This window comes from Strongylocentrotus purpuratus, unplaced genomic scaffold (genome assembly GCF_000002235.5).
Source record: "Strongylocentrotus purpuratus isolate Spur 01 unplaced genomic scaffold, Spur_5.0 spur5_scaffold_16, whole genome shotgun sequence".
Lineage (NCBI taxonomy): Eukaryota > Metazoa > Echinodermata > Echinoidea > Camarodonta > Strongylocentrotidae > Strongylocentrotus > Strongylocentrotus purpuratus.
In genome coordinates, this window is record NW_022145601.1 from 24,945,903 (window position 1) to 24,962,123 (window position 16,221).

The following is a 16,221-nucleotide window of genomic DNA, read 5'->3' on the forward strand; positions in this document are numbered from 1 at the left end:
CCGTTCCCCGAAAAGTATTACACTCTGAAAAGTTTACGTCTTTAGAGTCAGACTTAGCTTTAATTTGTACAATGAAACAGGGGCAAGAATCAGATGGAAACTCGGTGTAACGAGGACATCGGGACCATGAAACTGCCCTTCCAAGTTATGAAAATAATAATAATTAAAGGTTTGGGTATTGCGCATAACCCATAGGCATAATTGCATGTCCCTATAATGCGCTTTACCGAACAGAATACAGAAGGAGTTGAAATGGTATACTGGGTTCATAATTATTGGATCTCACAAAGTGCCAAATAGACACGTTCTTAAATTACTTCAGCACTTGTCATATGTTTCTATACTTCTGAGTAGGAGGCGCGATAGCTAGGAGGAGGCGCGATAGCTCAGTCGGAAGAGGTCTTGTAATCCGGTGACCCGGGTTCGAAACCAAGGCGATGCGCTAGTGCCCTTTGGTAAGTCTTTAATCATTATTACCAGGTCCTTCGGAGAGGACCTAAAGTCGTCGGCCGTCTGGTTGCTTATTTACAAGCATTTATGCTTTTTTAGCAGTCAGGTAAAATAACCATCACTATTTAAGGTATTGCGGCAAGTTATTACACAATACAGTGGCTGCATATGAAAATTACCTTTTCCCATAAGATTTTTCTTACAATTGGTGGGACATCAAATTAAAGACTTTTTACTGGAACGCATCATTTTTTTCTGGTTTATACTCTTTTAAGAACGTAATGCGATATGATGGAGCATACTGATGGAAACATTGATAAAAGTACTTTAAACTTAATACTAGACTGGACAGGTATCTCGTTATATCAGGCTCTATATTACGAACTTTAACTGTAAAATGTGACTTCCAGGTAAGCTCTAACAGAGAGACTACTCATATGCTCCTCATCGACCTTGCACTATGTGTGTGTTTGTGGGCGATGAGTCCATTCCGCGCCCAGGAAGGGAAAAGTCTGAAGGTTGAATCCTATAGACAAAACTTTAAACAGGTGAATATACAGGGGACCTGTTCCCAAGGCAAAAACATTTAACTTCAAATAAAATGAAGGAATCCATTAATCCACGGGTTAATCCCAGGGATTGTGGGGTATGAAGGTCTTTGAGGAGGAAGGGTTAGTCTTAATACTTTGACTGTACCGCACCCTTAAAAACATCCACGTATTATCTAGTAAATCCAAATGATTAGACGATCGAAAAACAAAGAATATGGGATACCTATATCGACATGGAATTCTCTTGTAAACCTAAGAAAGTCGAAATAGCTCTCCCACTAAACTCATCAGGTGGTTCAACATGATCCTCACATGGTCACCTTGGTCATCTTGACCGTAAGCAAATAATCATCAATACATTTTACAAAATTATTTGTTTATAACAAAATAAAAGACACGATGAATATACATGGACAAAATGGAAGTATATTCATGATGTAGAATTAAATAATGCACTTCTCACATCTTTCGTTTATCCTATTCAATTTTCTTCATTTTGTATCAATCCATCTGGAACATGTTCATATTTGATGACAATAGTTTGTAGCTTCTATAATATCATCCAGGTCATATAGTCAGACAATGGTTAATATGGTGACAGAGCTTCGGACACCTGAAAAAAAGGACCGGATGTGCTTCAAAGCGTCATCGTCGCTGAGTGATGTCTTCGATAACTTTCTTCAGGAGTGACCCCATTCACTTCTAGAGTTGAAATTATGGTAATTTCATATTCGATCATTATTTCATTTCCAGAGTGCGTGTGTCAAGCGTAGAGGCTAGACTAGATTCAATGTCGTTATCTAATTAGGCCTGAAAGACTTATACAGAAGAGGGGAAATGTGTTAAAGGGAAAAGCGATGATCATAAGTCACATTCTATAAACTATGTATGATTATTGTTATCATTAATAGTAGCTACAGTCTGTAGGTAGTAGAAGTAGTAATAGTGGTAATTTTATTATTATTATTAGTAGTAGTAGTAGTAGTAGTAGTAGTAGTAGTAGTAGTGGTAGTAATAGTAATAGTAGTCGTAGAAGTAGTAGTAGAAGTAGTAGTAGTATCATTTTTTTTTCATTTTCCCTTTTTTTTCCCCTCCAATATGCTGCATTAGAATACCGTATTCCCATTGCCATTGCGTAGTTCACTTTTCAGTTGGATGAACATAATCAGTCGTGTCAGTAGTATAGATTCACGTGCAATTGGACTTGCAGAACATACAGTGACTGCTAACCGTCTATGAGTAATACAATAGGGTTGACCATAATCATATATTGTTTAGAATATAATACCGGGCATTTGGCCAAGGTACTCAATGGAATAAAACTAGTCCAATTGTAGTATCTCATTTACAACTGATACATTGTTTTCCATTAAATTAGTGATTAACTTTCGCTAAATTTACCTAATTGATGTAGCATACTTCCTCCGCCCTTTAATCCAAGTTCCCCCTCTCTTTCTAGCTCTTTTCTTTTCTCTCTCTCTTTCTATCTCTTTCTCCCTCTCCCCCTCTCCCCCCCTCTCTCTTTCTCCCTCTCCCCCACTCTCTCTCTCTCTTTCCCCTTCCCTTTTTCCTACCCGTCTATTGATTTGATACAAAAAATCATACTCTTACGTTATTGAACATTTAGATTACATTCAGACACGCTTCAATAAAAGCAGAAGATTTCGAATACACTAAATGCTGCCTTTAAATCTTAAGAGTTTACCAATTTTTTCATATTTAGTGACTTGCGTAGCTTGTCATTCAACTGATGAGGTCTAGAGAAAGCAGTCGGTAGATAATTATGAGATTAGAAGGGAGTCTTCAAGGTCACATAGTTTATACTACCTCAGACATTGAGCTAAATAATTACGACGATGATTTTCTATGATTCATTCCGAGCGGTTTTGATCTTAGTAAATACCTCTCGACCTGCATACACATTCATGTTGCATCGCCAGATTATTATGGATTATACCTCATAGAATGAATGGCTTTATTCAAGTTTGTATATTAAATCTAGGTATGCGCCTTGGCCCCAAATTCGAGGAATGTAGTTTGAGCTCAAGAAATCTTGAAAAAAGAAGGAAGAATCTTTGTTTAATATTAGTCCTATTGTGAAATTTAAAGATCAAATGCATTGTTCTTATTTCAGCTTGAATCTTCCTTGGCCGTGCAATTATTGTTTCCGATAGAAGTCAGGAGATAAATGAGAGGGAAAGAAAGAGAAAGAGAAGGCGAGGGAGAGAGAGAGAGAGAGAGAGAGAGAGAGAGAGGGGGGGAGAGAAGCAGACTATACACAGTCAAATACTGAAGGAAGAAAACACAAGAAACGGTTACATAGAAAAAGGAGTATGGGTATTTGAGAGGGAAGGAAAGCCAATTGTTAATCAGAGATGCTCATTCTCCCTCTTAGAAACTTTAGAGGAAGATGATGCACTTCCCTTTCTTCCTCTGGGTATGCCTTTCATAACTAGAGAAGAAGACACAATGATTGTGTGCCTTGCCAAGTTATCATCACCACGCTCATAAAGAGCAGGTGTTTAAAATGCGACATGCTTATACAATGGCGTATCTATCATAGGGTATAACGCCCCCATCCATTTGAAGGACAGCAATACAGAAACAGTGAAACAGTGAAATGGATCTACGGCATGCAGGGCTGCCCAGATACAGACCCGCCCCCCTCCCCCCTTTCACTCATCAATTTCTGGATACGTCCCTGCTACGAGCACGTTCCATTTGACTACTTGCACTACAGTTTCGTGCGGTTGATTGTGAGATAAGCTCAAAGCATGGAGTTCCCTTGCTCCCACCTCCCTGCTCAAAGTCAAGGTAGGCTTCGAAAGGTTCTTGACTCAACCCTGAAAAAGGCCAGACATCCTCTGACGTTGCCATGATAACCACAGATTTTGTAAAATGGAATGCAGCTTTCATGAGTCATTAGAAATGGATTGCTTGTACACAATATAATCACTCAGTTGATGCAAAATATAATTGTGAAATCTGACATATAATTTTTATGAACAACGTGTCGAAAAAAATATGTAATAAATCGAAATAAACAAATAGACAAGGAATACATTTGTATAGCAGATGCATTGCAGATATTCTAGACCCTGTTTCATAATAATAATAATAATAATAATAATAGTGGGTTCATGACACTTATCATCAATACATTCTGATACCTGTTATAAACTACTGATATAGTTGCATTTGATTGGTTGTTGGCAAATGTTGTTATAAAGGAAACGTGACAGTTGATATCAATTGTAAATTTTATGAAACGGGGCCCAGATTTTAGATTATTGATACTTTTTACTCTTAATCTTTTACATTTTTTCTAACGATGGTACATGTAAGGTCAAAGGTGGTATGAGATATAAATTTACCCATCTATAATTGAATCAAAGCTTACAACCAACGAGAAGATATCATCATCATCAATCTAGACCTCAAATTAAAATACTGTACAGATTGCCTTCGAAAATAGGCTGATGACATTTGGAACTTTTGCAATATATTTATATTTTCTTTAAATGTGGTGTTTGTAATCAACATTCATAACAACGTTTTAAACAAATTGTTAGACATAAGCAGTTTACAGCATTTTAATCGTACGACATAATTCAGTTGAGTGTCAGTTTCAGTTTATTTTCATACTTCACATGTTGTATAATACATCGTCACATTTGGCATGTAACATTTTTATTTAATACAAACGAAGAGAATAATACATAAGATTAAGTTAAATAAAGGGATAAATATGATGGAGTCTAAAGAGAAAGCAATTCTTGTAGGTCATAAGCTCCGGAAGTTATAACATTGATATAGTCTTGTGTAAAATAGATCGTAATAGGGTTTAATTTGAACTTATTCTAAGGAATAGGTAAACATCGGTCATATAAATATGTGACCGATGTTAACCCATTCCTTAAAATACTTGTGTTACATTGTCACTACCTGTACGCAATGGCAATTGTCATTGGAGCGTACTAAAATATAGAACTATGCCCAGTCAATGTTTTTGTTATTATTATACTTCCTAGAATCCTTGTAGTCAGAAAAGAATTTTATGCATGAAGTTTTGACCAGTTAGAGGCCTAGAATCTTACATTAATTCACAATGATTTTTTTTGTTCTCTAACTCCCATTAAAAATACCCAAGATCTTGATCAATGACATGATGGCATAACATTTTCAGTTGATGCTGAATTTTTAAAGAATAACAATCACCAATTCACGTTTTTCCTTTGATGTAGGGGTTCCATGTGGCTATACTTTATTCAAATCATGAGCTTTAATTATTACTTCTACAGAGAGATATTGCGGTTTAAATAAACTCCCAGTTAATATTAAAACGCCTTGCTGAGGAGACTGTTTAACGTACTCGTATGCAATCAAATAGAATAGGCGTGCGAGCTTTTTACGCAGGTTTGTATGTTATCCTTTATTTTCTTCATACTAAATTACTGTTTATTCATACAATTGCATGGAAAGTTATTTTAGAGGTTTTTTTAATACATTGTAGCTGTGCAAAAAATAGTTTCAGGTGATTGGTACACAGTAGCTTTAGGTCGTTCAAAACCTCTCAATCCGAAAGTTGAAGGTTCGAATCCCAGCCTGGGACTAACATCCTTCGACAAGACATTCATTCACTTTTGGCACTCTCCACCCAGGTGTTAAATGGATACCCGGCAGGATGCGATAATCATTGCAGATTGTTCAGCATTGTATGACTGTCTTTGAAATTGTGCCTGGCTGGAATGCTCCACAGGGAGTGGAGAATGTGCATACTAGTACATTGTGTGCGGACAAGCTTGAATCAAATGACCAGTGTATTACCATATCATTAAAGGGATTAAAGACATCGTTGATGTTTTATTTTTGTACGCTCATTTAGCAGCTATATACATTTAAACTGGAATCTAGTGCATGTATATTCTGAGGATGTACTTCTTTCTAATGTTTTGTCTTGAAATATAATAAGTAAATTACTTAGCCAAGTGTAAGTGGAAAATTGTGAAATGATAACTCGCCTCATTTTTACATTACTTCAACTGGAATGTGTATTATGACATGAGTTCTATTCTGCTGGTGGCATTATTCACAGTGAGATTCAAATTTGTCTACATTAATAATTTACAGCGGAATGGCATTGTTTATAGCCCTGTTCGCTCTTGTGCTCTTCTCAAACTGAGCCCAAAATAGTTCCTGTCTATCTTCATCCTCTGTCCACAGCATGTAAGGTCTGTTCCTACTCAGGAACAACCTGACAAGGTACGGTAGGTTATCATCCTCGATGTCCTCCACGAAGATCAAGATGACTTTGTCTAATCCTGTGTCATTAATGTGCTCCAGAGCCATACGGAGCTTGGTCATTGTCCAGGCATTATTGACAGACTGGTTGCTTAGCAGCAAGACTGTCTTGAAGCTGTTGTCGATGGCATCGTAGAGTGCGTTGATGTAGTACATGCCTAGGTGAAGGTCCTCGTCTCCGTAGATGATGTTCTGCAGATGTGGCAACCTCTCCTCCAGTGCAGGTTTCATGACCTGGTTGACCCACTCCTCTTCTGTTTCATGGAACATGAGGTTGAGATGATGACGATAGTTGCCAGCGTTGAAGTCCTCTTCCATTTCTATGTAACCAACGATAGCAAGTTTGAGCAGGAAGATTTTATGATTCAGCCACCATCGTTTGTTGTACACTAGCATGGCCATTACACCGACGAGTACACCTAAGAAAGAGAGAACCACAATGAGAACGACGTTCACACCGCAATGATCCTCAGGATGGAACGATAAAATCGGTTTATTTACGAATTCCTTCAATGAAGTACCAGAGCACAACGTCTGGTCTGCATGTTTCAAGTCGATGTTGGCTGAGTGAAGCCACTGCCTGAACCATATTAAAGAGCATGTACATGCGAAGGGGTTTCTGGACACATCCAAGTGAAGAGATATATTGGATGGGAACACCGTTTCTGGTTTAATGATGCTGATTTGATTTCCAGGAAGAAGGAGGGTTTTTAGTTTAGGATTCTGGGCAAAAGTTGTTACCTCCAGACCACGAAGGCCGTTGTTTTGGAGGTTAAGGAAACTCAAGTGAGAGAGACCGTGGAATGTGTCTCCTGCAATCTCCGCCAGTTTATTACCACTGAGACGCAATACGGCAAGGGAGGACAGAGGATAGAACACACCAGACCTCAGCACATGGATGTTTGAGTTGGTCATATCAAGATAGTACAGTTTCGAAAGGTTGTAGAACACTCTGCTATCCAGGCTGTGTAAATAGTTGTCTTTGAGACGAAGTCTCTTCAACGCATGAAGACCGGTAAAGAGTGACTGATTGTTGACCACATCATATAAGTGACTGCCTGTCAGCTGTGCTTTCTCCATGCGTAGTTCATAAAGATGTGTCATGTTAACAAATTGATCAATTGAATATCCGGAAATCTTGATACGGGTATTTGAAATACACAAAAAGAGTACTGTATGAAGCTGCTGAAAGGTATTTTGTAGGACTAAAATCTTCTGATTGGAAAGGTATAGCCTTTGCAAACTCCGAAGATCCTTAAATGCGATGGGATCGTAATAGGAGACTGGATTGAATGATAAACGTAATTCCGTTAGATTTGAGAGGCCATTCATTCTGCGTGGAAAAATAGACTTTATATCATTAAATGATAAATCAAGCATACGGAGAGTCGTTAGTGTCCAAAGTCGTTTATTATTGTTCAAATTTGTTATCTTATTACGGGACAGGAAAATTGATGTTATCGATGGCATTCCATTAAAGGATTGAGGCGAAATAGTTTGTATCGAATTTCCTGATACATTCAATTTGGTCAAACTTGATAAGCAGGCAAATGTATGAGGCGTTAAGAATGCTATTTTATTGTATGAAATGTCCAGTTCTGTAAGTGATTGGAGCTTGCAGAAGGACTGATTACCAAAAGTTTTAATTTTGTTGTGAGTCAAAAAGAGGGCTTGAAGTTTTGTGAAGCCCCAATATGAATCAGCAGGTACATTTTCTATCGAATTACATCTCATGTCAAGAATAGATATGAATGGATAGTTGTCAAAGTCATACGATGCATTGCCAAGCGGAATAAGACGATGGATTCTACAGCCGAAGACTGACAGTTCTTTGATGGAAGCCATACCTAGAAAAGGTTGAATATCAAATGAAGTCAAAAGATTATAGTCTAGTCGTAGACTCTGTACTGAGTTCAGATGATAAAATACACGATTGGGTAAATTCTTGATCTTATTTGAAATCAGGGAGAAATATGTGATGGTAGTATTTTGCAAAGCAAGAAAATCTCTCTTGTGAATTTTTTCCACCTGATTTAGAAGAAGGTCGATTCTTGTTAAATTATGCCATCTTGAACACCCGTCAAAGTTAAGACTTCGTATTTTGTTTCGCTTTAGATCCATTGTGTGTAGTCTTGGTAAGACTGCGAGTGTTTCACAGGGAATATCATTCAGTTTATTTCCAGTCAAAAACAACTGTGTAAGGAGAATGTTTTTGACAAAAAGAAGTGGTGACACAGTCTGTAGATTGCAGTTATCCAATACGAGAGTTTCCAGTTTCGGCAAAGACCACATAGTTTCGGTTTCAATAAACGAAAGTGAGTTATGAGACGCAATTAGAAGAACAAGATTTGGTACATCTTTGAAAGACGTATTGTGGAGGGTCGTAATGTTGTTTCCATACAGATTAAGGACTGTTGCTTCCGTGGGTAAGCCTTCAGGAACATTCTGAAGCCCACTGTTTTTACAGTTGACAGTAAGTCCATGACTTGAATTGATGAAGCGGCATATTGCATGATTCCATTGAGATTCTGCGAGTGGCACAGTTTTCATCGAGGGAAGCAAGCCAAGGAGAACTAATCCCAATGCAACCAGCACTGAAATTAAGCGAGGAGTATGAATTGCCATGTTCGCAGCCATGATCTTTCATTCACAAAGCTTGATTAATCAATACGATGCAATCACTACTCTCAAGAAAAAAAGATGTTCTCACCACAATGTCATCGATACTCAACAGCGTATAAAGTAACAGTTTAAACGTAAACCTTCAAAGTGAGCCCCTGACATGCTTTATACTGTATGTCAGTATTTTGTTAACGCTATTCACTACACTGTAAACCGTCATCCACCACCGACCAAAATGAATCTTGGAAAATCATGTTAAGATACCATCAGCATGTGTCATGTGACGACTTAATGACAATCATCTTCGATTTTTTTTTTTATATATTGCAAATGATGACATTCACTGGGCAAAATAATGGCAGTGGAGTTCACAACCACCGAAAATAATGACAATACATGCACTGATGATGCATACACCGATAACATTCAATGGTACTTATGTAAATCAGTAGATGAAACCACTATTAGGCATCTGAAACAGCATCAAAAGCATCATTAATCATCATCAGTAAACCCTTGTAGATCCATTACTGAACTTCACCATGCTTTCGAAACCAGGAAACAAGAGCTTGTACATATTTGTTGTTAACGAACAACAAGAAAGAATAGTAAATCAGGTACATGTATTTAAAAAAATTCAAGAACTTCGACCTTAAAGCCAGAATAGATGACAGTCACTAGGCAAAATACATGACAGCGGAGTTTACAACCATTGACAATGATGACGATAAATGCACTGATGGTAAATACACCGACAACATTCAATGGTACTTATGTAAATCAGTAGATGGAACCACTATTAGGCATCATAAATAGCATCAAAAGCATCATTAATCATCATCAGTTAACCCTTGTGGATCATGAACTTCCCCATGCTTTCGAAACCAGGAAACAAGAGGTTGTAAAGATATGAGGTACATATTTGTTGTTATTGAACCACAAGAAAGAGTAATAAATAAGTTACAAGTATTTTAAAAATCCAAGAACTTACGACCTTAAAGGATATGTATGCCATAAAAATATACAATATTAGTATTTAACATCTAAAATGTTATTGTTTATTCCCCCCCCCCCCATAGTCCACCATTACAACTATAATGCCGATCGTTGGAATGTATCTAGCTATCATAATCGTACGGAGAGTACGGAGTCCAGTGCTGGCCCTCGTTCCTAACACTTTGCCATGTTTCCACAAAAACAGACTGGTCCTACACCAGCGCATTTAGTGATCATATATACAGCACCATGTTCTGTGCAGATCTCCCAAGCATTATGCATCAAGTTTGAGACAGAGCACTACAGATGTCTTCAGAGCATCTTACTTAGTTGATGGCCAGGGTCACTGCATGGGGGCGTTCTACTGGCAGTTCAATGACATCTGGCAGGCTCTAACATGGTCATCCATAGGTCAGTCATTCATCAAAATGTTTGAAGCTTCAAACATAATTGTGAAGAGTTTAGCATGCACAGGAAGATTGTTAATCCAAATCTAGATATATAATTATAAAAGTTGTCTTAGTAATGCCGTAAATAAGAGCAGAGTCAGTTAAATGTCAAATCTCTTGATAAGACCTTTTACCAGAAAAAGTGATATCAGACAAAACCACTGGTCAATGACCGTATCAAAAGTTTTTTTTCTTCATTTGTAGATGATATGATATGGACACAATTCACGGTAATGTCAGTCAATACCTCTTTCATCATTATCATCATCATTAAAGTCAATATTTTCCCTCTTACGAGGGTTTACTGACTTTTGCGCTCTGGTGACACTTCCTCCCTCCGATTCTTCTTGTCTCAAGCATCTGCGTCATTAAGACCAACCTTACTACCTTCTTTATTTATCATATCTTTCCATGAAAGCTTAGGCCTTTTTTTCATCTTTTTCTCTTATGCCATCCAGTTCCAGATCCCACGCTCTTGTCACAGATTCATCATCGTCCGATCTCAACATAATTATGATCAATGATGTGAGATGCGCTTGAAATTTTCTGATTACTTTTTTCAGCATCACATTCTACACTTTTGTACAATGCCACCCAAGGAAAGCATCTAAAAACAAAACCATAAATGCAGGACACTAATCATCAAAAATGTATTGATTTTGATCTTAACAAGTACATATCTGATCTTTGACCCCACATAATATGGAGGCCGATGGAAGTTGTTTGATATTTTTTCTCCTATCCTTGCCTCTGAAATGAAGAGAAAGAAGATATTTTATAAATGTAATGCTTCCTGGGAGAAATTTCTATTATTTAAACATATGTGTTACCAAGTAAATAAGATCGATTGATCGATCTGTATTGAAGAAAAAAAACAAGCCAGAAAAAATCTTGGAACCAGCGGGATTTGAACCTGCATCTACTGCTTGCCGGGCAGCGGCTCTACCACCAGGCCATCACTGGTCCATGGCGCAGTCACGATGAACTAGAAACAAATACCCAAGCTCCCCTGATTCATTCTGACTTATTAATATTCATTAGTCCGCCATAGGACAATAAACTTTTATAAATGTAATGCTTCCTGGGAGAAATTTCAAATATGTTTAAATAAAAGAAGATCTTAGTGCCTAATTTATTGTTTTAATGAATGATTAACAACTGACTTTGGAAGAATTTGCAATAGCATTTGATGTGAACATTCAACTTCAAATTGTGTATAAGTTCGATGATTTGAGTAGTCATATATTAATGAAACTAAATTTTCAATGGATTACATTGTGGGCTAAAGTTGTTAAGTGATATAATGGGACCTCATGTTTATATATTTTTGTCAAGTCAATATATTTACATGTTACAAAAATTATTTTTGTCATTATTTTGAGGGATCCATATTCTACAAGCTCTGCTTTTCAGTGGATCCCTCCATTTCCACAGGTTTATCATTAAAAAAAACTTTAAAAAAACATTATACTGAATAGTCATGTATACTTTCTATTTCATAACTTTAAACCATGTTAAATGTATTATATTATTGAATGTTGAATTGTTTATCTGATTTCTTGTCAAAATTACTGTTCTGTTGGAAATGAAAATTGAAACTGAAACTGAATTATGACAATAGACCTATCCACATGTAAAATGGTTGAAACCTGAAACCAATTTTGTCTTTCAGTCAGAAACCTGTGCAGGAATCCTCATTAATTGAAACCCGTGAAATTGACACTGTATGTTTGTCGCACCTGTGCTTCTAAAATCGGCCGATAATGTATTGGCCTATGACAGGAGCAATTAATTAATTTGATTCGCACGGATTAAGCTAATTGACACCATAATTATTACTCACTTCAGGACAAGGTAAATTAAATCAAGTTCGCTATTCACAGTCCCTGGTTTGACATAGAAAAGTTCCATTGTTGAAAGATTGATTATATTATATACCGTGGATAACATTATTCTAAATGTATTTTGCACCGAAATGACGTCAATTATACGTATACAAATTAAATGTTACGGTTTGATTATCATAATAATAATAATAATAATAATAATAATAATAATAATAATAATAATAATAATAATAATAATAATAATAATAATAATAATAGTAATAATAATAATAATGATAATAATAACAATAATGTTAATAATAACAGTAATGGTAATAATAATAATAATAATGATGAAAATAACTATAATAATACTAGTTTCTTATATACCGCCTTAACATAAACGACCAAAGAGCTGATTGTATCCTGATTGTGATAACATATTGACATTACTCAATATTTTCACATCTAACGAATATCCATATATCTATCTGTGTTATAAAAGTTTTAAAGACACTTTGTCCCTTTTGCAGCCTACACCAAATGCTGTAGAACTTTGCAGGAATTATGAATATGTCATGTATGTCCTATCTGTGAAATTTAAACGTTAGCAGTGTCCTAATATTCAAAGTATTCAAGGAAACCCGTTTACTTGTAGACTTCACTGTCAGACACCATTGAGTGACTGACTGGCTTCTTTTCTTCTTTGTTAATAACATAGGGTAGGTGTAGGGAATTGGAGACCCTTAAGCACATTTGCATAATTTACATAAACATGAACAATGTTACACATACAGAAAGTTTTGTATTCTCTTCAGTAACTTCTTCTCTTTATTTGGTGACAAAATTGTGGTCATGATGTAACTGATTAATAAGTTAACAATGATTAATGACGTCATCACCAAAGGTTTCTCATTACCTACATGTGCAGGTAATAATGGACAGTTACAAATCAAAACATTTTAAGTACAGTTTGAATGAAAAAGGGATTGTTATAGTTAGTTCAAACACTTTTTGAGAGAGATACATGCAGCCAATAAACTTACTGTAATTTTGAAACGATTTTAAAACAATGTGGCCTACTTGGGATACTCCCAAAACCTGTTTTGTATACAAACAAAGGTTTACAGTCTATATAAACCAGCTCGCTGATCTCACACTTTTAATCATATTTTCCAGAAACCTCGAGTGTCTTCTCATTCTATAATACATCCCAAGTTGGCTACCCAATATTCAAATGTGCATCTTTTTTATCTTCATATATCAAATTGAAATCCAACTACAGTGTATCACATACATCTGTGAATCTTGATGTACACACCCTCTTTCTTTTTTCTTTTCCCTCTCTCTCTCTCTCTCTCTCTCTTTCCCCTTTTACCAATATTTGTTCCACCATATTCGTATTATTATGTATCCATTGAGGGTAGTCATGCTATCAAGCTTTGCTTACTTTGACAACCCTCCTGTTTGATGTTTTAGATTAGTTACTTTATTCGACATTATACTCTTTTGAAATCGTTTGTTTGTTATATATTTGTAATAGGGCAAAAGAAAAAGAAAATCAGACAGAAATAAATAAATCAAATGTGGCCCAAAATATTTCTGTACATGGACAATTAACCAACCAGCATCGGGTCATTGACTGGCATACTCGACATTCACAACAAATAACCCCCATATTGGACCTGGTGTCCGCCATTGCCTGCACACATTTCTGATCAGACACCATTCGTAATGTGCATTGCAACACACATTCGCAACACACAATGGCCATAAGTTTTCTGTGATGGTTGGCACACTTCATAAACTTCCTTTTAAAACTACTTGTTAAGAGCCACCTCTAAATATCTGCATTCACCACAACATTCAGTGAAAATTGTGTTTTTATATCAGAGCAAAATTTTACGATCAAAATTGCTTATCTTGGTCAATTTTGACAATTTTCTTGGAGAAAGAACGCATTTTAGTCTTCGAAATTAATTGGATATATGCAGTATTGTTGTTAAAGACCACATATGGCGCTATAGCAATATTGGAGCCAACACGGACAGACAGTAATGTGTTCAAGCTTGGTGGCCTCCAATTCCCTACACCTAGCATTTGAGCATTTGTCTACATCAATAACCCACTTCTTATAATGGCCAAAATTAAAATGATTGATTCTTTGCGCAGCATAACACGTACGACCATTCGGAACAATGGTCTGAAAATCAGACTATTACTTACCGGCTCTATAGCTCTTAAGTCGATTCGACAACTGATAGTCGTTATTTTCCCACTTGAAAGGCCAGTTTTGGAAACGCCCCCCTCTCAAAAAATGAAAGAATATGTTTTGCCGAGAAACCTGATAGATATAACGAACGTGTCGCGCACGTGTGGGGGTAGTCTTATATACATCTTTCTGTGTGTAGGCCTACAGTGCTTGTAACTTTATCAAGACTGGGTCGAATTTCTTATTATTTTGATGATTCTAGAACCTTGCAGTACACACTAATATATGCTAGATGATCAACCTTTTCTGATCGATTCTACAAAGTTTCTTTCACAATGCAATCGCATGACCATAGCTGGTCTTTATCTTTAAGACACTTTCAAGCCCCCCCCCCCCCCCCCCCCACCCCCCCCTTTTTTTAGGGAAGTTCTAAATTAGTATTATCTTTAAAATGCCGTTGGAATTTAACCTTTTAATTTTTTGGCCTGTAAATCGAACATAATACCTTCAATGGATTAATACATTTTGAAATAAGCCTATTCCAATATGATGCGTTCCTAAAGACGAAAACATAGGCAAGAGTACTATAATTGGCGATAGTGTAATTTGGTAAACCCCTCATATTTACTCCCTCTTTCCCCCTTCTCTCAGCACCCGTTCTATTTATCTCCTGTTTCGCCTCATCTTGCCCCCCCCCCCTCTTTCTCTCTCTCTCTCTCTCTCTCTCTCTCTCTCTCTCTCTCTATCCCTTACTCATTCCCACATTTACATCCCATCTTACAGTACATAATAATTAAAGCCTAAAACAGAAATTTAATTTATTTGTTTTTAATTAATCTATTGGACGTATCCTAAGGTCATATGAGGCATTTCAAAACTGACACAACAGAGTTTCTTTAGATGGATGTCTGAAATTTTACACAACATGACGAAAACACACATGATTGCATTAGTCGGACTGTGTTATATCCCAGATGGAAGGAAAATGTTAATGCTCTATATTATAAAGAGATGAGTCTACAGTCCGACATTAATAGAAAATATAGTAGATGAGAGAGAAAGTGAGAATAGGGGGCTACCATAAGGGAAACCACTGCGCTAAGGAGGGAAAGAGTGTTCCCCAAGAAATTGTTGATTAAAAAAAAAATCATTCCTGTAATATGTGGTAAACATGCAACTGTTACCTTAACGATCTCTCAACAGGGAGCGGGCGGTAAAGACAAATTCGACTAGTAAATAAAGAGCATTTATTGTATTAATCATGTTGTGTAGAAAGATGGCACTGTACAGTAACCTAGGGTCAAATTGCAATACATGTTTATAACCTTATAGGCCTATGTAAAAAAACAAAAGTTTACTCGAAAAGTAGCAAACATAGGGGCAAACGTTAAAAGGGGTACATTCCATCCCCGTTGTATCAACATCAATGGTAATTGACATTTTGTTCCAGCCTTCAAAGGGGGTAGCGTGCGTCCGTCTTATTTTGGATATGGGATTTGGGGTAGGTGGAAATAACTTTTTCTTAAATGTGAATATTCTCTACATATTTGTCGTTTTCTATCTAAATTTATTTCGAATAATTAGGTTAATTAATAATATGTATTTCATACAAATGAGTGATATCTAAACAAAAGTAACTTATTGTTTTCTGATAATGACAAAATGCTCAGCAAAATAATTGCCTCTGATTCAGGAAGCTATCAATTGTCAAATTACAAAGACCGTATTAGCGGCGTGGATTAGTACGGCTGTTTCAACTATGCCGTAATTATGACTTCATCGGCAATTGACTCGGTACCTCAGTTATCACTTAG

At 36.5% G+C, this 16,221-nt stretch overlaps 1 protein-coding gene across 1 annotated transcript; it reads right to left on the bottom strand.

Annotated features, from left to right (window-relative positions):
* Nucleotides 1-6,100: 6,100 nt before the first annotated feature.
* LOC579452 (insulin-like growth factor-binding protein complex acid labile subunit) lies at nt 6,101-9,468 on the bottom strand. The gene is made up of 2 exons (XM_011677677.2): nt 9,439-9,468; nt 6,101-8,330 (listed from the first exon to the last, which is right to left on the bottom strand). Exons 1-2 carry the CDS (start codon nt 9,466-9,468, stop codon nt 6,126-6,128), a joined length of 2,235 nt encoding a protein of 744 aa, XP_011675979.2. The 3' UTR covers nt 6,101-6,125.
* Nucleotides 9,469-16,221: the final 6,753 nt, after the last annotated feature.